This window comes from Lepidochelys olivacea (genome assembly GCF_965140295.1).
Source record: "Lepidochelys olivacea isolate rLepOli2 genome assembly, chromosome: 2".
Taxonomy (NCBI): Eukaryota; Metazoa; Chordata; order Testudines; family Cheloniidae; genus Lepidochelys; species Lepidochelys olivacea.
This window is the reverse complement of record NC_140412.1, coordinates 121,576,697-121,601,613: the sequence shown is the minus strand read 5'-3', so window position 1 is coordinate 121,601,613 and position 24,917 is coordinate 121,576,697. Positions and strand designations below refer to the sequence as shown.

General features: G+C 38.0%; 1 protein-coding gene across 2 annotated transcripts in view; it reads left to right on the top strand.

Moving 5' to 3' along the window:
• Positions 1 to 24,917, top strand: part of GMDS (GDP-mannose 4,6-dehydratase) — a 549,352-nt gene that overhangs the window by 256,275 nt on the left and 268,160 nt on the right. For both annotated transcript variants that reach the window (XM_084619255.1, XM_084619256.1), the window contains exon 7: positions 2,673 to 2,800. In XM_084619255.1, the coding sequence (XP_084475381.1) occupies positions 2,673 to 2,800 (128 nt within the window). The remainder of the gene's footprint in view (positions 1 to 2,672; positions 2,801 to 24,917) is intronic.

Here is a 24,917-nt window from a genome sequence, read left to right as displayed (position 1 = left end):
CCTCTTGTGTTCATGGAGAAAGTATAACCTACTTCCAATACAAAATGTTAAACCTCAGAGTAGTGCTTAATAGTTTTGGCTAATAGTTAAAATATCATGATATAAATTCCACTTTTACAAATAATAAGAATACAAGTGAAGATCTCAAAGCACTTTACTAACTTTAAATAAGATGCAGAATATGCTGGGTAAAATCTTGGCCCCATCAATGTTGGTGGGAGTTTTGCCACCGACATTAGTGAAGTGCATCATTCATACTCATTTTGCAAATAACAAGCCAATGCACAGAGGAGTTACAGTACATAGCTTTTTCAAGATTGCAATAATATTCCAAACTTATCAGAGGGGATTAGCTAAGGACCTGTTCCTGCAATGAGCTACATGTAGGTGTTTGTCTGCATGGAGTTCATAACTGTATTGGGCCTAAGAGCAGAATTAGATCCAAAGTGTCCTAATCAGGATTCCTTGCTTTATTTTCTAGACCACAGTCTCTTCCATTATCCCACATTGCCATCAAAAGGAAGGAAGTTTCGTTTTCTATAATTCCAGGCCATATGCTTAGATTGTTTGTTTAGTTTCTGAATTTTTAATTTCAGCTAATATGTAACATTTCAATTTATTAACAAATTGTAATTATAGTGAATTGTTCCATTGATTATTACTGATTGTTGAACTCTGATGCACCCAGAACAGCAATCGTAAAACTCAAGGAAATTGAAGCAAGATACCCATGTCATCAAAACATATAATAACCATGAACCAGTTAGTCAGCAACAATGTGAACAAAACATAACAGTCCGTATGGCAGGCGCTGAGTAACTGCACACACCCATCGCTGTGTGTGTGTGTACACACATGCGCACAAACTGAAACTCTGAGTTCAGGGAGCCTGAAAAGAGCATGAACAGGAAGTAATAAGCAAGAAGGCAGCACACCCACATCAGTCATCCCATTGACTTTTAAAATATATGTATTAAAAAATATCACTTCAGGACTAGATTTTTCATAAGTGCATTTGCACTTAGGTTCATCGTCCAAACCTCCCCGTGAGCATGCATGCCCACACTCATTTGCATATGCACGTAGGCATGTTTGTGTTCACACATCAGAGTTTGCACACAACAGGGCAGGGGCACACATTCTGTGTGCACATTCTTTTGAAAATCTGACTCTCAGTGTCAAACTGTGCTGTGGTCTACTACATATATGAGTCACTTTTCCAGCGAATATAAAAACTGTAATCACAGAAGATTCCCTAAAATTTTAAAATAACCAGTAAATCAGAATGTCATTTAGTCTTTAACATTTGACAAACAAAAGAAAAATATTTCTGAATCCTTTTGATAAATCTGATCTGAGGGACTTTAATTTTTTCAATGCTTATGATGCTCATGGTGCAAAAGAAATAATCCCGTTTTTTACTTTGTGGGACAGTCAAACAGCACACAAGCAGTATCTATGGTTTTCTTATTTTGTGTGACAGAAGGTTTTGGTCTGGAATATGCAATATATATCATGCAGTAAGTCCAAAGAAAGACCATTTGTAAGACAAACTATAGAAAATGTACAGGTAGAGCTCATGAGAGCTGTTTTGTATCATGAATGTGTCTAGTTGTAGACACACTGATTTCCTTCCTATCTTTTAGTTATGAGCAATCCTTTATTCAAACTGAAACAACAAACCAATAATCATTTTAGAAAGAGAAATAATTATGCTCCATACTATTAATGCTACTGTTTCTCTTTGGATAAAGTAGCCCATGTCACTAGTTAGTCATATTCTTTGGCCCAGTAAATGCCATGTCATTTTAATTCTAGTAGTGCATTAGGGTGCTAATATCATTGAGCTTGTTTAGCCTGACTGTCAGTCCCCAGTTCTGTTAACTTTCTTTTTTGGAGCAAACAGTTGATCGTTTGTTTCTTATTAGTATAGAAGTCATGGTCTTAGTAATAAGGTATCTAAAGAACTATGTTGTGATGAAAAGATATGAAAAGCCAAATGTAATTTGAAACAACTCTACAAGGAGAAGGCAACAGGCATGTGAATTTCGCAATCAAATATGTAGAACCAGGCTACTTGTGGTATGGTATATCTGTGTGCAATTCCCAAATGGTAGAGGTTATCATCACTGTGTCAATGTCTTACTCAAATGTGGAGATAGAGAATCCCAAATTAATTAATGAATTTATTCTTCTTTTCTAGTTAACCAGTAAAACCTTTTGAAGGAAGTTTCAATTTTGGATGGTCTCACCATCAGCTTTACTAAGAGACAAAAAGTATATATTTGTATGTGGGTTGTTTTTTTTTAAGTGAGGATAGTCTTAGATGCCTGTCTTCCTTTCTTTATGTAACCTTTTGCATTTTGTGTTTAGAAACTGACATTCCAATTGATTTTCATTGGCCTTCTGCCTAGGTTGAATATTGAGGCAGCAAATTCGGAATGCTTCAGAAGTCCCACAAACAAAGACGGTTTGCTGTGAAAGTGGAGATAATGTGACACTTATATTTCGAGCTTCTTAGCTTACTCAAATGATAAATGATGGCATGGTTTGGGTGGTGTGTGGGGGTTAAAAACTGAAAGAAGTTGCTGTGAGCTGAGCTTTGGGATTCTACTAGCAGACAGTTATCCATCATGTGACTATGCTGATGATATCTTTTATCTCTGTTTCAGGGGCTAACTTTGTAACTCGAAAAATTAGCCGATCAGTAGCTAAGATTCACCTCGGACAGATGGAATATTTCAGTTTGGGCAATCTGGATGCTAAAAGAGACTGGGGCCATGCCAAAGACTACATTGAGGTAGGTTATTGGCCATGTGCCCTTTTTGAAACAATGCCGTTGATCTATTTAATGCAATAACTTCAGTGAAAATGCATGACCTACAGAGGGGTATCTCATGAATTTTTACCTACAGAGGCCTGTTAACTTAGCGTTGCTCTCAGTTTCAGACTAGGGAGTTCAGTAACTTAGTGGACTAGCCCAGCCATGACCTGAACAGAAAAATAAATCTTTAGGTTTACATTCCTTTACTGAATTCCTCTGGGAGGGGTCTATAAACTGGAACTATTTTAAAGAGTTTTTTTCTCTGATTGTTTCTGCGAACTTTTATGTCCAACATTAAGATCATAGCAAGATGCAGTGAAACCTGACTTTAAAGACCTCTCTGCAGGTTGGCGGCCTTTTACTGTGATGGGGCAAAAACACCATTAATGCTGACAATCAAAGGTTTGGTTGGTTCTGCTTCAGAATGAAGCTTCACATTAATATTATGATGTCAAGTACTGTGTCACCTATGTGTCTATAGCTATTTACTTTATTTCAGATGTTTTTGTTAGTCAAAATTTGTTTAATTCTATTCTATGCATATACTTTTGTTTAAAAAAAATCTGCATTGTATTAAGAGAGACATGAATAACCACACCAGAAATATTATTGTTTTCCCAGGAGAACATTGTCCCCATTTTTCACCTCAAAGATTTCCTGTGGTAATTGGGCTATTTCTGGCTTTTAATAATTTATCTATGGGAAACCAGATCTGGCGTCCATATTCATGGGTGTGATTCAAAAAGATCATTGTTTGTGTTTCTGAAATTACAAAGTTAATACCAAAATAGCAAGTGCTTCATTTGGTAGGAAAAATCAGGTTTTTGGTATCTCGTTCCTGGTTAATTCTTTGGTTTTTAATTAATTTTTGAGCTCTTTGACCTTGGCTTAAGCAATTAAAAGAGGCCACTAGTAAGGCGAAAATATATTATAATTTAAATATGGTCTTGTGAGGTAATCATGGTAACTTACCTCTTGATGACGATAAAAATGGGAAATGGGAACGTTACATATGCATCGAAGCTGTTACCTCAGGTGAGTGGAGAAGTAGAATTTGGCCAACTGGGCTGTAAAGTTGAGCCCCAGTTCTGCAATACATATAACTGTTAGGAGTCCTAGATGTTGGTATGATATTTCATGGAAGTAAGGGTCCACCTGCTTGGATATCATTTTCTGTTTGGGACCTTAGCATGGTTAATTAACCCAGGAAATCTTCCAGATAGAATTAAATATATATATATAATTAGGTATAATTACAAATAATTTTATACACAACATTTTATAACAGATAGAAAATTATGAACAAAATCTGTGGTACAAAGGATCTCAGTTCAGTTATTTTTAAGTAAAACATAACCTTCCACAATAAACAAGCTTTTCATTTTTAAAAATTAAAATGGAATAAAACAGAAATTAATATCAGAACATTAAAATAGTTATTAAAGTAAAATATCCAAAGAAAATATATAAATTGAGTTTCAATATGAATATTCAGGACTGAATTCCGCTGTCTTCTATGCTGGTATAAATTCAAATCCTGGTCCTGCTGAAATCAATAGCAAGACTCTTTGTTAATGGAGCACGGTTGGATGCAGTGACTCAGTGGTTTCACTAAGGGCACAGTTTGGTCTACATTCATCAGATTCTACCTGGGATGACCTGTGTGCAAACCTTAAAAAAACAAAACAAAAAACACCCTTCATCTTATTCAGCAAAACCACCAGATAGAAAGTTCTCAGACGGAGTCTCCATCAAGGACACATGGTGGTAATGTAAGCAGCATTCCAGATCTTTCATTCATATGTTTTTGGGACTGTCCCAAAATCTTCTGGAAAGAATTTCTCACTAGGATAGAGTTCATCTTAAGTATCTCATTAGTGGTTCCCTTTGCCTAATGGGAGACTTATTAGTTCTTCTCTAAATATATTTAAAATGTGGTTTCTTCCATTCTTATAATGGCTAAAAAAGAGAATAACTTTCAAATAGAAAATAAACTATTCCAGGCTTTAATGGACTAGGTTGGACTTAGATATTTAACATCATTAGAATAAGTATGCTGTATAATATTAGAAAGCATGATCACATTTATAAGATTTTATGAGATTTCTTAAATGTACGATTGAATACATTCGGATCAATAGTATCCTCTCTATATTTAATTTTAAATTCCATTGATGCAAAGATGAGTAACATATGCCTGTAGGGTAGACCCCATGCTGTCTTTTCTTTCTCTTTTACTTCCTGATTAGGAATAATAATAAAACAATAAATACAGTCGTACTTGTTTTATAAAATATTATGGGTTAAATCCTGGTCCCATTACAGTCAATAGCAAAACTCTTACTGACTTCAATTGGGACAGATTTCATCCTATATTTACTGGGGTAGGTATTGGTATGAAGTGTTTTCTAGTGATCAGAGACTAGGACTAGAAGTCAGGACTCTTGGGTTCTAATTTCAGGTACGCTACTGTTCTTACATTATGATCTTGTGTAAGTTACTTCCTAATTCAGTAAAGTACTTAAGCACATGTCTAAATGGAAACATGTAGCTGTCCCATTGAGGTGGGACTACTCACATGCTTAAAAATTAGGCACATGGTGAAATACCTTGTTGCATCAGAGCTTAACTTGTAGATGTTTTTAAAAAAAAGTTTAAAAAACCTAATGTTAGGGGGAAAATATTTTTGTTTGTTTATAATTTCACCAGTATTGGTTGGTACTTAAACTTCCACCTGAAGAAATTGAAAATCAGATATTGGAGCATTGTGCTATGGATGAAAACCTGAAAATGTCATTTGCTCAAAAGAAGAGTATAACTCCTTCATCTAGTTTTATTGTCCAAGCAGAGCAAAACACAAGTAAGCAAATAGTGAAAAGTAAATGTGATTTTTTTTAAATGTCAGTTTTCAACTAAAATATTAGTGATAGATACAGAATGTTTTTAAAACATCTGATGTTTAACTTGTAATCTTAATTACAATGAAGTTAATATTTGTCTGAATGTAAATTGGTGGGAGGAGTTTGATTATATTATGAATAGCAATCAATACCACTAAGTGGGGGAAGGAGGGGAAGTAATATGTCAACACTGTTGATGTATGAATCTTCTGTGTGCTGTTTTGTTTTGTGAGGTTAATTTATACCTTTTATTTTATGCAGAATGTTACAATAAACCATCTGCTAGATATTTTCAAACACTAGTACAATAGTAAGCACTTAACAGTCTATGACTCATTCCTATACCATGTGAAAAACACAAGGCATCATACAAATTTCCTCTCACAACCACCCCAAGAGAGTCTTATTTCAAATCAATACAGGTTCTCACAAACATTTAACTTAGAGCACTGAGAAAGTACCCATCAATCCATTGCTAACTCTTTATTTCCCAGCCGCCAAATACCGTTAACACTAAAATCATGAAGGGATCTATGCAAGTGAAACCTTAAAGAAGTCTCATTGTATGGGAAGTGAGAGACATGTTTATTTGTAAAGTTGCAATAGGATATCCTGCAAATAGAACACAACCTCTGTAAAGCTGCCCTAGAGAGAAAGTGAGTTTGCCTTTTCCAAGAAGTTCTACAATGGAGCTTTCTCCTCCTCTCTTATAACCCCTTTGGCATAGTGTTCTGGGGCTGGGCAGTGCAGCGCAAAGTTAAATGTTGTGCAGGCAGGAGAGGTGCAGAGAAGAAAAACACTCCAATAAGCTAACTACCCAACCTCAGTGTTACTGACCTAGTTGAGCTCCCCCAGTTGGACACTCTCTAGACTTCTATGAATGGATCCAAATACTGAATCTCACATACCCTTTACTTCCTGGGTCTGGGCAGAGTTTAGGCATGGTTCCTGGCTTTGGGTCTCTAGGCATGTACTCTAGATGTAGCCCTCATATCTGATGCTCGTTTTGGCAATGGGGACTCCACAGTCCAATTGCCTAGGATCTGAAATTAGTGCTATGCCTCCTTAGCACTCAAATGTTTTCCCCAGAATCCCCTCGACGGCTTACAATTCACCTCTTCACAGGTGATCGCAATAGAAAGCCTAGAAATAAATAGGTATTAGACAAAAGTCAAATTTCAAACCAGGGTAAAGTTTTAATGACCTGTAATTTACAACCTGTTTAGATTTTTCTACAGTGTCTACAAAGTTGAAGAAACATTCTTCTTTGCCTTCTGTGTAAATCTGTTGGTGTTTGGGGGCAGGGAATATTGGATACTGTCAACAAAACATTTAGGTATGAGACTATTCAGATGCTTGTAGCTGAGCAGGAGCTTAAGTGCTTTCTGAATTGGGGCCAGCTTTATGCTGGAAGCTGGTTGCCACATTTTTGTATTGATTTTAGTAAAACCAATAGAAAAAGTAAAACAAAACCAGAATACTTCATGCAATAGAATAGATTATAGCTGGTCCACAGTACCATCAGACATACGAAGAAACCATTTAAATAGAACCATCATAGCGTAGTAATGTGATATTGATCATGTTTGTGATTTAAAGTCAACAGGGAAATGCACTTGGCCATTTATCAAAGTTACTTCTTTAGTCCATTTTAAGTATTTTAACATAGCAAAATCTAGGTATTCATACTGAGGTGTCTTTTTTTCACAGCAATGTTAGATTTATAACTCCCATTGGTGTTAACTGGACTTTTGTGCATGGTTCCTCTATATGCCATTCTATCCACTAGAATGTATTCTTAGTGTAGACAGCTGCCTCCTAGTACTGTTGTGAAGGGGAATCTCTCCCCTTCTTCCTATATGTTTATGTATATATTTAAACAATATAGAAATATCGTATTTTTAGTTTTTCTTGTATTTTGTGCACAGTACTGTCTTGTAAAAGACTCCCTAGCATTACTTTCACTGCAGGAAGTAATACAGTAAAATTGAACTTTCATCCAACCAAACTGTCGGCCAAGACGCCTCTGATTCTGCAATGTTGCTTTCAAGGAATGTTAATAATCCGAGTTGTCTTCTCTGGTACGTTTTGCCACAATCTGCTTTTCTCTGCATTCTTTTTTGTGACAAATCCTGCAGTCCTTACTTGGGCACAGCAAAAGTCAGTGCGTGTTTCACCCCAAAGAAAGGACTACAGGAATTGTCCCTTAGATATAATTGACATTCCTTTTATTACTTATCTGTAACTATCTATAGAATATGATATATGAGATCCCTCGCCAGCTGACACACATCCTCTCTCATGAAGGGGTATTCTACCGTCTTCTGTTGTTTGCCCCAATTTTAAATGATTCTTTTCACTTCTACACTCTTAGTTAAATTCTTGCTTTCCTCTCATAGTGAGATCACTTTAAACAAATGTTATGGAAATAAGTTAAAGGGCCAGTCATAATTTCCAGGTGTTGGAATTTTTATTTGTTGAGCAGGAGGATAAATATTGTTGACCCTTCCAAGTATTCAAGAGTATTTATATATATGAAGCTGTAACTTTTTTTTCTGTCAGCTCTCTTGAGCCAGGATAATTGATTGCTTAATTAAGTACATTTGATCTTTAAATCAGATCCTATCTGCCCTGATTGATGTGGTGATCCAGTGCAGTGATTATCTTATCATTGCCTTCTAGGTGCAGTAATTGTGAGACTAGGGCTTGCATGAACCTTCAGGAGAAAGGTTTGATAGATTGTGGTCTTTTGTCTGAAACGGATACTGCACATTCATAAAATTCTTGATGCTTACTTGCTGGAGAAGTATCTTTTTTACATGTGCGTGTACTAGTGGCCATACCCCTTTTGACTTAGTTTCTAACAGTTTAAAGACCTGTTGGCCTCAGTAAAATGTGGATGTGAGTCTCACCTTGAAGCATTTTTATTTTAAAAAACAACAATTTCCAAAGAAAATACATGTTTATTTATGCTAGAATATCCTTTTGTTCCCTAGTTCACATATTTTAAATAACTTGGAACAAACAAAGATACGTTGCATCCAAGAAAAAGGAATTAATATATGCCCTTTCAGATAGTGTTTATTCACATGCTGAATAAAATATAACAATCCAAATTATGACTAAAGTGACATGGTAGTAATAATAGTTACCATATTAAAGAAACTGTAAATCCCAAAGTGCTCTATCCGTTGAAACTGAGATTACTCACCCTCTACTCAAATGCAGCCACCTCTTGGCAGAAATGTAGCTTCTTTTCAGCTGTGCAACAGCTTCATTGTACAACAGTTTGAAGAAAAATTGAAGAAGAATGCCTTCTACAGTTAAATGTATATAGAAAAATAGGTCGATGGAAAGCAGTTACACAGCTTGGACACCTGAGTTAATGCCATTTCACTTTAAATGTTGCGAGATCGCTGTAATGATCACAAGACCTGCCATGCTGAGTCAGACCTAAGGTCAGTCTAGCCCAATATCCTATCTCCGATAATGGCCAATACCAGAGCTTTAAGGGGAACATTAAGAACAGGGCAGTTTTGGAGAGGTACACCTGTCTTCCCCTCCTGGCTTCTAATAGTCAGAGGTTTAGGGTTGCCCTGAGCATGGGATTATGTCCCTGACTATCTTGGCTATTAGCCATTAATGGACCTAATCCTTTTTTGAACCCAGTTATACTTTTGGCTATCACAACATCCCATGGTAATCACTCTTACAGGTTAATTGCATTGTGTGAAAAGTATTTCTTCTTGTTTCTATTAAACCTGATGCCTATTAATTTCATTGGGTAACCCCTGGTTTCACACCATTCATGATTTTATCACATCCCCACTTAATCATCTCTTGTCTAAGATGAACAGTCCCAGTCTTTATAGTCTCTCCTCGTATGCAAGCTGTTCCATATCCTTGATGATCTCTGGTGTCCTCCTCTGAATGTTTGCCAGTTTCACTATATCCTTTTTGAGATGGGGCGACCCGAACTCAACATACTATTCAAGGTGTGGCCTACCCATGAATTAATATAATGGTGTTATGTTTTCTGTCTTATTTTCAGTTCCTTTCCTAATAGTTTCTAACACTGTTAGCCTTTTTGACCACTGCTGCATACTGAGGTGAACTTTTCAGAGGACTATCCACTGTGACTCCAAAATCTTTCTTGCATAGTAACAGCTAATTTAGAATCCATCGTCATATATGTGTAGTTGGAATTATTTTTTTCAATGTGCATTACTTTTGCACTTATTAATGTTGAATTCATCTGCCAGTTTGTTGCCCAGTCACCCAGTTTTGTGATCCCCCTGTAACTCTTTGCAGTCAGCTTTGAACTTAACTTTCTTGAATAATTTTGTATCCTCTGTAAACTTTGCTACTTCACTGTTCACTCCCTTTTCCAGATCATTAATGAATATGTTGACCATCATGGACCCAGTACCGATCCTTAGGGGACCATGCTATTTACTTCTCTCCATTATGAAAACTGACCATTTATTCTACCCTTGGTTTTCTGTCTTTTAACCAATTACTATCCTTGAGGGGATGTTACCTCTTATCCCATGACTTAGTTTCCTTAAGAGCCTTTGGTGAGGACCTTCGAAGGCTTTCTGAAAATCCAAGTACGCAAAATTGACTGGATCACCCTGACCTACCTGCTTGTTGACACCCTCAAAGAATTCTAATAGATTTGTGAGGCATGATTTCCCTTTACAAAAGCCTTGTTGACTCTTCCCCAACATATTTTCATCTGTGTCTGATAATTCTGTACTTTACTGTAGTTTCAACCAGTTTGCCTGGTAGTGAAGTTAAGCTAAGCTACCTGTAATAGGCAGGATCATCGCTGGAGCCCTTTTTAAAAATCGTCATTACATTAGCTACCTTCCAGTTATCTGGTACAGAGGCTTGTTTTAGCAATAGGTTACATACTACAGTTAGTAATTCTGCAGTTTCATATTTGAATTCCTTCAGCACTCTTGGGTGAGTACTCTCTGGCCCTGGTGACTTCATACTGTTTAATTTGTCAATTTGTTCTAAAAGCCCTTCTGTTGACACATCAGTGTGGGACAAGTGGTCAAGAGCTTGGTTTTACATTTCATCTGAACTAAGTGACCTCCTGTGTGTGTGTGTTGACTGAAGAGTGCCACTTAAACAATCATAGAAATTTAGTGCTGGAAGGGACCTCAAGACACCTAATTCAGACCCCAACACAGAGGCAGGACCAAAATACCTAGACTATCCGTGACAGGCTTTTATCCAACCTGTTCTTAAAAACCTTTAACGACGGATTCCACAGCCTCTCTTGGAAGCCTGTTCATAGTTAGAAAGTTTTCCTTATATCTAACCTGAATCTCCCTTCCTGCAAATTAAGCCTCTTACCTTTTGTCTTACCTTCAGTAGACATGTAGAAATTGATCCCTAGCCTCTGTTTGTCAGAGGATGGAGATGGATGGCAGGAGAGAGATCACTTGAGCATTACCTGTTAGGTTCACTCCCTCTGGGGCACCTGGCATTGGCCACTGTCGGCAGACAGGATCCTGGGCTGGATGGGCTTTTGGTCTGACCAAGTGTGGCCGTTCTTATGATCACCACCCTCTTTATAACAGCCGTTATATATTTGAAGACTGTTAGGAAGCCCCCCTCAGTCTTCTTTTCTCAAGACTGAATGTGCCCAATTTTTAAAACATTTCCTCCGAGGTCAGGTTTTCTAAACCTTTTATCATTTTTGTAGCTCTCTTTTGGACTCTCTCCAGTTTATCCACATCTTTCTTTAAAGCATGGTGCCCAGAATTGGAGCTCCTACTTCAGCTGAGGCCTCATCAGTGCTGAGTAGAGCAGGACAATTACTTTTAAGAAATTATATTTAAAATATTTATTTCTCTATTACCTATAGATTATATACAAATATGTACAGCGCAAACAAGATCTGTAAATAAGAAGATTGGATGCTTGAACTCAAGTGAATAACGCATTGTTTTAGGAAACACTTAACTTTCACATTTCTTTTTAGTTTGGCGATTACTGCTTCCATTTTCATTTACTATTTGGCCCACCTGCATGAATGCAGAAGCACGTATAGAACAGAATAGAGCAGTGGAGAAATAGACTGTAGGCTTATTGTGATTTTTGGTTATTAACTCCTGGGAGGTGCTCAGATACAACAATGATGGACAGTGTTATAATAACCTAGATAGATTGATTGATCTCAAACTATTATCTAAGGAGGTGTTCTTCCGAGACTTTTCCGACACAGTGAGGAAGCATCAGTCCAATTTAAAGCAGTAATTCTTTGTGACCATAGTAATCCTGTCCAGAATACTCTTAGACTTTGTAGAGGCTTTTTTCAGCCAACTGAGCTCCAAAAAATCAAACACACCACACTATCCTGTGCTTTTGTTTCATGATTTGTAGCTTTGGGTTTTTTTATTGTGGGGACATTAGTTTAGACATGATCAAATAATACTAACGACATCGAAATTGGAGGGACAGGATGCGTAGAAGACAGAACCAAATTGCAAAGTGACTCAGAAAAATAAGAACAATGAGGAGAGATTTGAGTCTAACAATCTCTAACAAAGCTGCACAGCTAGGGAGCAGAAATGAACAGTAGAGATGGGGGGGATGTAACTAAGAAATCACATCCCATCACATTACAAAGTGTTTTCCATCTTGCCACCTTAATCCTCCTTTTTCTTGTGAGCTAGCACTATAGTTGCAGGGAAGGTGTGGAATCAGGGTTGGAAGAGGTTAGTGTCTTAAGAAGTGGTTCACTGACATTTGAGAATCACTTGAATGGACTATCCACTTTAACTCCTGATAATTAGAGATACACTTGAAAGGAAAAGCAACTGAGAAAAGTTCTCCATACAGAATTCTCACTCTTCTAATCTTGACATCATCATTCGCCACCACATTTGTTTCCATTGCATTTTTGAGCCATGCAAATAAACAGTTGGCTAGCTGTGTAGAGCCCAGTTTGTTCTTGTTTCAGAAGGTTAGTTTGCCATCTCGCATGTTAATTGCCAGTCGAAAGCTCAGATACACATATGCACGTCTGCTGCCCGCCACATGGAAAGTAGATCTTCCCCCCATCAGTGATGTCTTCTGTTTTGGTTTCTTTTTAAAGGTGAGAAAAGAAAAACTAATTTCCAAATCTTTCATCTTTTTTTTTAAATAATGGTGGGTAACTCCCATAATTAAAAATCCAATCCCATTAAAAACAAAAAAAAAGGAAAGGAAAAACAAGAAATGTTTGGTTAGAAGAAAACATACATGGAGGCCCAATAATACAGTAAAATCCAAATGTGTTTTAAGAAGACATGTCCTCAACTTTAGTAACAGAAGAAACAATGTACTTGTTTATTTGTTTTCCCGTTATATTTAAATTTAATTTCTCCTCTTAACATATTGTTGTTAATTTCTTAATTAAAAGGCTGCCCTTTCCAGCTCCCTCTTCTGATCCCCAAACTGGATAACAGTGAAACCTGTATTTCAACCAGGAGAGCGCGATACGTCAGTACATCCACCATCTGAAATTGCTTGGTTACTTCAATAGTATGAAGCACATTAAGAGTTTGGAGAAATCTAATCCTACATTTAGGATTATGGGGCATGTCGCAGTGTCACCAATGTGTCCTTCCCAAACCCTCTCTTTGGACTATATTCAGTTCTGGAACATAGGTAGGTGCAACTCCCTATTTATGTCCATAGGAATTGTGCCTGCTTTCACTATAGCTATAGCTGGACTTCTGTGTCTGAGTGCACTTCTAACTGCTCTACTTGCTTGCTGTAAATTGAGCAAAAAGTCAAATGTTTTGCTTTCATCCCATCCCGCTCCCTTTCTGAAAACATAAGTTGGGTTTTGTTGACATTCTGGGTACACCTGTTTTCATTATTTTAACATATACTATAATATAATATTATAATGTTTGGTTAGTTTGAGAAATTATGTAGCCCTAGTTGGGGCCGGGAAGAGAAACCAAACCAAATTTGGTGGGGCCGGGAAGAGAAACCTCTCTTAAGGGTCTGTCCTCAGAATCATGTTCACAGCTCCATTTCAATCAATAGGAGCTGTGCATTCATCTAAGGACAGAATGTGGCATTTATTATTTAGTTTAGGAAGACCCTGGATCAGGAGTATACTGCTCCAGGTTTGAGTTAGCTGCTGCAGTCTTTCTGAAGCTCAATCCCGAAGCTTTGCTTAGAGAGACTGTTTTTAATACAGTATGTTAAAAACTGGACTGACAAGTGTTGCCCTTTCAGTTATATTGGATAATCCAGTTCTGGTGTAAAACCTTGTGATGATCAATTTATCCTCCTAATTAATTAAACCAATTTTTTAAATGTTTGATTGTCCTAATATGCTATGTATAATAAACTCATTAAGTGACCGTCTGTTTTACCTTGCTGAATAGATTTTGCATAGTTGTGGGCAGGAAACAGTTTCTCATATAACAAAAAATTTTGAGATTTAAGTTGGAAAATTCCTTACCAGCTCTAGTTTGACAGAGATTAGCCGCCTTATAAATTGGTTATTGATTTTGTTATTATTAATTAGTATTTGTACTGCAGTAGTGCCAAAAGTTCCAAGTCAGGATCAAGGCCCCATTGTGCTGGGTTTTGTAAAAACGCATACCCTGTCCAACAGAGTGTACAATCTAATTAAAGACCGCAGCAGTTGAGCATAAGCAGAAGAGAGAAGGGGAGAGGACGGACCAAGGCAACAGTAATAAGATCGCACATTTACATAGACTAACAATGTGTATCTGTCTGTCTCCTTCTACATGAGACAGTCTCCCCATGGTGTATCTGCCACATGCTTGTGAGACTGGAAAGATACTGGGGCCAAAGTGTTCTGCTCTCTCTACTGCTGTCCAGGGAAGGGATAAGTCCCTGCAGGTATCAAAGTCCATTGATCAGTTGTGGAGCATATGGTCTAGTGTCCCTGTGAACTAGGGCTGAAGTTCTATTCCCATTATTTAACCCCTTTTTGACACCTTCCCCACTTAACTATCAATCTCCTACCCCCATACAACAGTTAGGCTGGACCTAGTGACATTTGGGCTTCTGAGGTTGTAAAGGGCATTGGTCCACTCCACTGCTTGGAGGGGAGGCCATACTTGCCCCAAAATCCTCGCTACACTAGCAGCATGGAGAGTAGGGAGACCACCCTGTGCTGCTGAAAGTGGCTTCTGCTGGTGCCGAGTCTCTCCCTGTGGACCGATGCTAAGGCCTTATTAAATACTTGTACAGCTATAAGCATTTTATTCAGTTACACCCAGATCACACTGATACAAGATCCTCAAGGTCATAATACCTAGCACGTTATAAAATACCTGGCTTCCACTGTACTCTGGGACAGATTAGGGAGGGAAAAATGGTGGTGGGTACTCTTCTAAACTCCACCTGCAAAATAAGCTCCACCCCCATGGGGTGCCAATCACAGTAGGTTGCACAGATTTTTAGAATATGATCACAAATGTTCTCTTGATTTTTTTTTGGCTTGGCTTCCTTAATGATTATCCCAGATACATATATGGGCTTTGCTGGCCTGCTCATGCATAGCTTCCTCTGGGTGAGGCTTCTATGTTCTACTTGTCGTCTTGAGCTTTGGAAGGGGCGGAGGGCTTAGATGCGCGATTAGGTTCTGCTAGGCTACTTGGGTTTGGCCACTTCTTGGCTGGCTGGGGCATGGTGAAAAAATTGGGGCCAAGTCTGCTCACTCGTGGGGCCAAAGTGAGCTCTCACTCCCGGTAGATTCTTTGGATCTGCACAGTATGATCCTTCTCCTTTCTTACATGCTTTAATGGAGCAGAGAAATGTCAGCATTGTTATCATTGGGTATCTGAGTTAGGACACTCAGAGATGAATGGGGAGTTCACGTATCCAGAGTTCTTATTTCAGATTCTGCAAAGACAGGCAACACATCACTTATCTTCAATACAAGTTGTTCAGGCCATTTCTTAATAATTAGAGATTTAAGTACCTGAATACCTTTGAGAATCTGGGCCTTACTTTAAAAGAAAAAACAAGCAGCTCAGATTATGGAGAATAAGAAATGAAATAGGTTCTCTATGGGGTACCGGGATGGCATGCTGGCTGAATCAGAGCCCTAAATCCTTCCACCATGCAAATGACCATGGCCCCCAACACAGTGACATGCTGTCTTCTGGATTTAACTCGAGTATGGCACACTCAGTTACTGAAAAAAATTGCATGGTTTTTGGCAATAAGCCCCCTGTAATGAGGAAAATGTTTTTAAAAGATGTGATTGTAGGCAACTTCTGAAGTGTGGAATACAAAAGGAATTAAGAAGCTATGGGTTCAGAATTTTTTCCTGGCAAGGAGAAGAACCTAAAGTTGCTTCTATTAGCTGCTTTCTTACATTGGGGGGGGGGGCAGGGGGCTGGGATGATTGATTGGTAATAAGAAGTGGAAGAAGGAAGAGCGTAGGCCATAGTTACTTTAGACATGAATAGGCTCTGAATTTTAAAGCACATAAATGAGGCAAGAAAAGGGTTTTAATGATATTATGTAGGTGCTCTGTCTAATACAAATCATATGGCATTAATTTTCAAAGCTCTGCAGCAGTGCCTACTGTAAGTGTTGCTAATATTTTTCTTTAAGAAAACGATACTGATCTATTTCATAACTACGGTACCATTCTCTCCTTCCTTTGTTTTCCTACAGCCATTTTTTTTAATGTGGATGGGAATATAATACAGAAAACAAGTTTATTTCTTATTTACATAAATCTCCCATTTAGCTTTCCGTTTCACCATATCTGCATTTTTGTGTTTAACCTATTAGGTTTTTTTTGTTTTATAAAGCAACAAAAGTGCTTTCCTCAGCAAAACCATCTGGTTTAGTTTCCTGTGCTTCAACAACTATATGTGTATTATTATCAAGGCCACCCCTGTGGTTTTCTAAGTGGTCTTGTTACACCGGTGGTCTTAAAATTCAGCTGGAATGATGGAGAGGTTAGACTAAAGGCTTCTTTCAAGTATAAAGTTTCAAGTTTGAGAAACTGTCATATTTTTGAGACCAACCTATTATTTCATTATTAACTAGAATGCAATATCTTTTAAAATGTGAATACAGTAGTCTTTTAACATGTTTGATTTTTCAGCAGTGCTCAAAGATTTGGAATGGAACAAATAAAAATGTAATTTTGGGTCCCTGCTTAGAAATTATTCATATGCTCACTACAAGAGACAGGAGAAAATATGAGAGAAATCAGAACAGAGTATTTTGTAAAATATATGACGGATAATATGACAATTTAGTCATCTTCAGTGCTTTGTCCTTTTCAATACAGATTGAATATGTGCTGTAGGGCTATATTTACTCATTAGCAATAGATAATATTTCACAGGGGTGAAAACAAGCCAGACTTCTTAACGTGAGCTTTGGTCAAGTTCCCAGAGCTTTGTATTGCTTCTGGATTCTCCAAACAAGTGCCCCCCTTTACTGGAGGTTTAGGGAGGTGTTGATATTGGACAAGAAGCCCAGGGAGGGATATTGGGACTGGGAGCCAAATGGGACATGGAATGGAGGACAGAAACAGACTGGCTGATGAGCCAGGAGGGAACTGGGACTGGCTGGGCAGCACAGTCCAAATCAGCCCAGAGCTTCAATTGAAGTGAAAGGCTTTCTCAGCCCTAGATTGGAGCATGCTCAGTGAGAACAGAATCTTCTGGGAATTATGCTGTGAAGCATTGGCCAGTGTCTACGGAACATGTACAAACTGCAAACGTTCAAAGGTTTATAACATGGCCTAATTTGGAAATTTTCATGGCAACATAACTGACCCAGAGGCTACCCTGGAGCCCCCAAATTTCAAGTACCTGTTCCTGAGCATGGACACGCTACAGATTTTCTAATAAGAGCTCACCAGAATTTTTTAACATGGGTAAAACAACGTAGTTTGCGCTAGCCTCATTCTCGAAAACAGCCAAACCATTTTAGCTGAAATTCAAAAAGCAAAATAAAAAAGGCTGCAGCAGACACCATGTATGGAAAATTTCAGTCGCAACATCTAAAGTTTGGAAAGTTTATAAGCAACTGAAAACTACATCTTAGAATGGGAAGTGTCAGGCAACCTTAATAATAGGTGGTGCTACCAGCCTCATCTAAAATAATTTAGTCATTTTCCCTTTATAATCTAAACTCTATTTGCAGATTTTCTTGAATCTTAGAATAATGCACCATGCTCTGTGAAGGCTGTATAGCATACTCATTTTTAATTTTAACAGGGAAAAAATATCTTAAAACAGATCATTTAAATTTAATGAGGACCTTTTAAAAAAGCCAACAAACCAGAATGGTTCAATTTACATCAGTGAACGGTAAAACAGTGAATGGTATTATTATGTCTGTGTGGTAACATCCTCATAGTACTATAACTCTTTTCATTTGAAAAGAAGTCAGTAAAACATTGTGGGCAGTTCATTCCCAGAATTTAGGTTTTCAGTTCTCCAATGATTTCAGTGCATTCCACTGAGAAAACAAATATTTCAGGGGGTAAGTTTAAAGTGTCAGGGCCTTTTTGTATTGTACTGTAGCTGTTGTTATTGTGTATATTATTATGGAGAAAATCAGTTCTCATTGAAGTATGTTCTTTGTTGTCTGCACATGGAAAAAAATGTGGTTTGATTTGATTTTTTTAGTTATTTATTTATTTTTGTAGTGGGGAACATTCCCCAAATCCACAGGGTGTACTTAATTTGCCACTTTCAATTGTAGAAGAAATACTTCAGTTTTCAGTTGTAGGTGTTTTTGGATGTAGCCTGACCCAACAACCAATATTAATGGTCCAAAGATAGAGCATCTGAACTTTCCAGTTGGCCTTCTTTGGTTGACATTTAACTATCTCTTGGGATAGCTAGGTCTGGTTACCAGGTTAAATATGTGGAGAATGCTTATTGGTGTCAGGCACTTCACTGCAGTATTGTCCTCTCTTTTTCCCCTCCTAAAAAACACATTTTCTTTTTATAACAAAAACAATTGTTTGTTTCCTCAGGATTGTAGACCGGCAACTTTAAAATCTTTTCCACTGGGCTCAGATCTGCAGCTGTTAAATGTCCTGGGGTGGAGGAAGGAAAGAGACCCTGGAGACATCATGTATCCCCCAGCTTGTGGGGGCAGGGAATGGGCTGAATAAGGCTGTGATATTGATTCTACTGCTTTCAGACTCTCCCTACAACTACAACTCCACCTCCACACACCCCCACATTTACCAATGCCATGAAGACCCAAAGGCCAGCCTGTCAGGAGGCTGTTTACACTTACGAACCCAAATCCTGGTCCCAATGAAGTTAATGGGAACTATGCCTCGGGAACCAAGATTTTGATGTGTACACTTAGGCAGTTGGTCTCTATGGTATCTATGTCTGGTGAAACATAGTGGATTTAGGAATCTTTCATGTTGGATTAGGGGAGAGGAGATTATGACAACCCCTAATCCCTAAAAATGAATGTTCCTGAAGTATCTGCTTTCAGGGATTAGTTGTTATTTTTTAATAACATTGCAGACAATCTAGGAAGTTTTTCCTAAATCAGCGATTCTCAACCGTCTCCACACTGGGACAACTTTACTATGTACCTGCCCCCTCCCAGTTAGCAACATGAAAGTAGTGGGGTGATCACGATCCCCTGTGGGTCATGACCCCCTCACCCTCCCTCCAACCACCCACGTTAAAAACCCCTGTCCTAAATCAACATGTTGCTTCTTTTTGTTGTGTCCACACAATTATTAAAACTGGTAAACCAAATTCAGCAGTTTTTAACTAGTGTGTTATATTTAGTAAATGTTCCTATAAAAAGAACAGGTACAGTTGCGAATACAGACTAACACGGCTGTTACTCTGAAACCGAAGATTACAAAGTTCACTCTCCAGGTTTGAATTTCATAAAAGGTTTTATACATTCTGTAAATTAATATTCCTAGCATAAATGTGATTGTGCCTCGGATTTTTTTCATCTAAAAATAGGCTTGATATTTGTGGAATCAAATAAGATTTTCTTTCTGCAAACTGCACCTACACAGATTTCTTTCCAATATGGTGAATTGTATTAGTGGAGCATTAGCTCAAATTTGTGTCTTGACCTTTTACATGTGGGATGTTACTCTGCAAGTATACTTTAACCACAATTGTTTATCGTGGCAACCACTACTATATATCACTTGACACACTTGTTACTTTTGATATAACGAACACCTGTTTAAAAACTATACTTCCTTATTACACATGGTATAGCGTAAAATTATTTCTATGTTGTTTTGCATTGCTAAAAGAGAATACAAAACATTTTCTCTTTTACAAGGCAGGCATCTTTTTGTTATTGCTCATTTATTTTTCTCCACATGTCTATAAACAGAAAATAGTTTTGGAGTAACAGTGTTTACCCCATTGGCAGCATCTCCCTTACTTTGACTTGTTTAAAAAAATCTCATGAAGTATAGCCTGTTGATTTTAAGGAGGAAAATGATTGGCGGGGAAAAAGTAAAAATTCCCTGTTTGTTTTATTGCTAAAAGCTTTATTGCCATCCTGTACTGATATATAGTAAACATATTGCCACTTCAGAAATTTTTCACATCACTGACTACTAATGACAATGTAATACATTCTACACATGTCCTAGCTTTTGTCTCTGCTGCATGGCAAAGTGTGAAAGTGTTGGTCTATGTCTGTAAATGTTGCACTCTTGCATCTGCGGTCCATATGCATATCTAGCTTTGGAAGAGGATGCAGCTTTATAACTACATAAAGAAGTGAAATAGATGTAATGAGATATTTCTGGATAGGGCAGATATCGCATTGATTCAGATTACCCCTAATTTCTTCATTAAGAGTTGAGGGGTCTCAGCACCTTTCACAAGTCATTCAGTGCCTTAAAGATTCATACTGTATCTATGGAGTTGCACAGCACACACAATGTTTCATAAACCTTACAAATTACTTATACTCTACATTCATTTCACTCACTACTGAAATTTCGCTTTCTGCCTTTGGTTACAATGATTATTATTTATTCGTATTGCAGTAGCACCAGTCAGGCCAGTCATTGTCCAGAACTGCATAGCACTAAGCGCTGTACAAACACAGAACAAAAAGTCTCTGTCCAAAAGAGATTACAGTCTAAGCAGTATTTGAAGGTCCATGCTTGTACATATTTTCTTCTTAAGGAGAATATATTGCCACTTGAAAATATAATTCAGGAAAAAAGTGAAGATACATTACACTATTTAAAAAAAAAAACCCCAAGTAATAAAACATCCTTTCTTTTGTCCTGTTCAGGGGCAAATAACCCAAGCACAGATATTCCATTTCTAATGTATTGTCTTTAAGTACAGACTACGTTATTTTACCCAAACTTTACCAATTAAAGGCTAGATATTGATTTTTGTTTTAAAGGACTTGCCTGCTGTTGCAGAGCTACATTACCCTTGAGCAGTGGTTCCCAAACTTGTTCCGCTGCTTGTGCAGGGAAGCCCCTGGCGGGCCGGGCCAGTTTGTTTACCTGCCTCATCCGCAGGTTTGGCCAATCGCAGCTCCCAGTGGCCACGGTTCGCTGCTTCAGGCCAATGGGAGTTGCTGGAAGCGGCGCAGGCCGAGGAACGTACTGGCCGCCGCTTCCAGCAGCTCCCATTGGCCTGGAGCAGTGAACCGTGGCCAGTGGGAGCTACGATCGGCTGAACCTGTGGACGCGACAGGTAAACAAACCGGCCCAGCCTGCCAGGGGCCTTCCCTGCACAAGCGTCGGAACAAGTTTGTGAACCACTGCCCTAGAGCAGTGCTACTCAAAGTGGTGGTCCGCGAACCGGTGCCGGTTCGCGAACAATCGGCTGCCGGTCTGTGTGCACATTGGAAAAAAAATTGCCGGTCCCCCACATCAGATAGCTTGAGAAGCACTGCCCTAGAGGATAAGTTCCAGGAGGGGGTTAACTGAAGGAAGCACAGTCCCTCCCAAAGCTTCCTACCATGCTTGGAGAGTGAGCACACTGCAAACCCACTCTGTATCACAAGAGCTGATCTTGGGTGAAATCCTGCCTCTATTGAAGTTATTAGGACTCTTGGCCTTAATGGGGCCAGGATTTCACCCATTGTATCTTGCCCTTACAAAGGGAGGATGCAGGGTGGGCAGGAGAGAAAGCGGCTCTTTGCACACACAGCTTACTCACACACCTGCAATAGAGCCCTAAACGTGCCATTGAAAGAAGCAGTTAGAAGCTAAAAGTTTGGCCCTAAATGTGCCATTGAAAGAAGCAGTTAGAAGCTAAAAGACCTGTTTCCATTTGGCACAATATCCATTTTGAAAATAGAACTGGAATAAAGAGGCTTCACCTGACCCAGTCTCTGTCAACTTTCAGCAGCATGCGTGACAGAATGATGAAATTGATGTGTGACTGATCTCTCCTTGTAATTAAGTAAATTTATACTTTTCTCAAGGAAGGTTTTTGTACTGATTATCATAACATCTAAGAAAGGCGAGCACAAAACCAACAGGCACATATGTAAAACTGTAACTGGCAGAAGAACAAATTGTAGTAAGTCTGTCCAAAACCAAAATAAATCAATCACTCATTGCATCAAAATTAATGCAGTGACTAGAATAAATAGTCTAGAATAATTGCAGCTTTAAGCATTTACTTAAGATATTGGTATTTAAATGCCCAAATTGTGTGTATATTTTTATATTAGTTTTTCAATAAACTATACAAGGAAATTATTCATTGATTGTATGCAATTTTATATTGATTTGTAGAATATTAATCATTTATGTGTACAATAGTCCATAAATATTTCAATGGGAAAAAGTTACATTTTTACAATTTCTGATTTTTAGTTTTTCAATTTTGAGTAAATATAGCTCCCTTATAATGTACTATAATTACTTGTAAAATAGCAAACTTTTATCTAAGTTGATAGGTTTATAATTAGCATATAGAAGAATTTCCTTTTTGAAGATGATTCTTTAGAGCTATGTTGGTTCATTTAAAAAACCTTTTCCAAATGTAAGCAACTAATTGGTCTCTCAATTTGCCATTTTGGTCTCTCAATTTTGGTCTCTCAAAATGCCAATCTGTGTTGATATTAGAAAGTATTGCTACAGCTTATAGTATCACTACACTTTCTTAAAGGGAACAAATACATTTTATTTTTCACTAGAGGTGTTCTAATTACATTGTATGTTATAGGTAAGGTACATCCAAAATGAAATTAAAACCCTCTAGATGCTAGAATAATGTACTAGTTCATTTTTATAAAGGGGAAAACAAAATATGCTGTCAGATAGGTCCCTTAAAGAGACACTGTTAGAACTGTGTTGTACCCCTTCTGCCAATCTACAGGTTTTATGTAGCCTAATATTAATAGAAATGGTTTTATGAATTTTCATAGATTTCAGCAAAAACTGTTTTTGATTTCAAGTTAAACATTTGTCTGCAATGTTTATAGCAGAGTGCACAGCAGTGTGCTAATTACAGTATGAAACCTGCAAAATGAAATGGACTAAAAACAAAAGTAAAATTCCAGTGTCAAGGCAGAAGTTAGACTCTGGAATCTTGCCCAGCCCCAGCCCTTAGGGCAGCTGTGGAAATGGATCAGCCAATAAATGGACACAAATCTGACATCAGGAATCATAACACTCAAAAATCAGTCGGAGAACACTTCAGTCTCTCTGGTCACTCAATAACAGACCTAAAAGTGGCAATTCATCAACAAAAAAAACGTCAAAAACAGACTCCAACATGAAGCTGCAGAACTGGAATTAATTTGCAAACTGAATACCATCAGATTAGGCCTGAATAGAAACTCTGAGTGGTTGAGTCATTAGAAAAAGTAAACTTAATTTCCCCAATACTAATTTCTCCCTACTGTTACTTACACCTTCTTGCCAACTGTCTGTAATGGGACACACTCTTACCACTTCAAAAGTTATTTTTCCTCCCTTGGTATCCTGCTGTTAATTGATTTATCTCATTAGACTGACCTCACACTTGGTAAAGCAACCCCCCCGCCATCCTTTCATGTATTTATACCTGCTCCTGTATTTTCACTCCATGCATCTGATGAAGTGGGTTCTAACCCATGAAAGCTTATGCCCAAATAAATGTGTTAGTCTCTAAGGTGTCACAAGGACTCCTCCTTATTTTTACTCACATCAAGGAGTGACTCCTAATCAGAGGAAGCAAGGCTGTGGCATCCTCCAGTCTCCTCGCCGTTGTCAAGAGGATGATGCTGTGGCCCTATCCTCTATTCCCACATTACCCTGGGACAAAGTGACCCACCTGTCTCCCTTCCTGCTGCTTCATTCAAACCTGCAGTGGGGCTAGGCCAAATCATCCAAACGCAAAGGAGTTTGAAATGTAAACAAGCAGCATAAATAGTAAAGATGCTGGTTCTTAATTTGCTTAATAAAACATCTTGCCTAAGAGAATCCCTTTAAAATGCAAACAATGTGGCTTCTACTACTAAAACTAAAGTGGTCCAGTTCCCTTGCAGTGCATTTATTAGCATATGAATATATTGCAGTTAAACTATTTTAATTTTTGCACTCCTCTAAAATCGCTGCTCAGGGACAGCCAGCCGTGGGTCACGAAGTCCTCCATGTAACCAGAGACAAGGGACAGCACAGGTTGTGTCCATGAAAGCTTCCTTATATTATTTACGAATACTGAATTAGAAGGAATTCCTCTGGGATAATAATAAAATAGTTCAGTCTCCGTGTCCCTTCTTGCCGAAATACATACAAGCCACTAAGGATGGTAACAATTTCCAATGGCTGTCATTCTAAAACAGATTTGAAACAAGAACATAGAAGTGAAAGTCTCAGTATTGCATTACCAGTCCCCTTAGCTACCCGCTGCCTCGTTTTGTTTTTTAAAGGTCACCCATAAAAGATTTCTTTTAAAGCCAGGTTCGTGCTTTTTGTCTGCGTTTCGTTTATGATTGATATAAAAGGTCTTATAGTTGGGGTTTTTGTTTTGTTTTATTTGTATGGGGTTCTTTCCCCCATGGCGGGCTTTGGGCATGGGCTTCTTGTTTGTTTGGTTTTGGGTTTTTTGTTTTTCTTTTTTTACACTTTAGAAATATCAGGAATGTGAAATATGATGTCCCCTTGTGTTGCTGGGGTAGCTCCAAAGAAGTTATTGAGACCTTAATAGAAAAGGATGTTGAATGTTTAACAAAAATATCTGTTC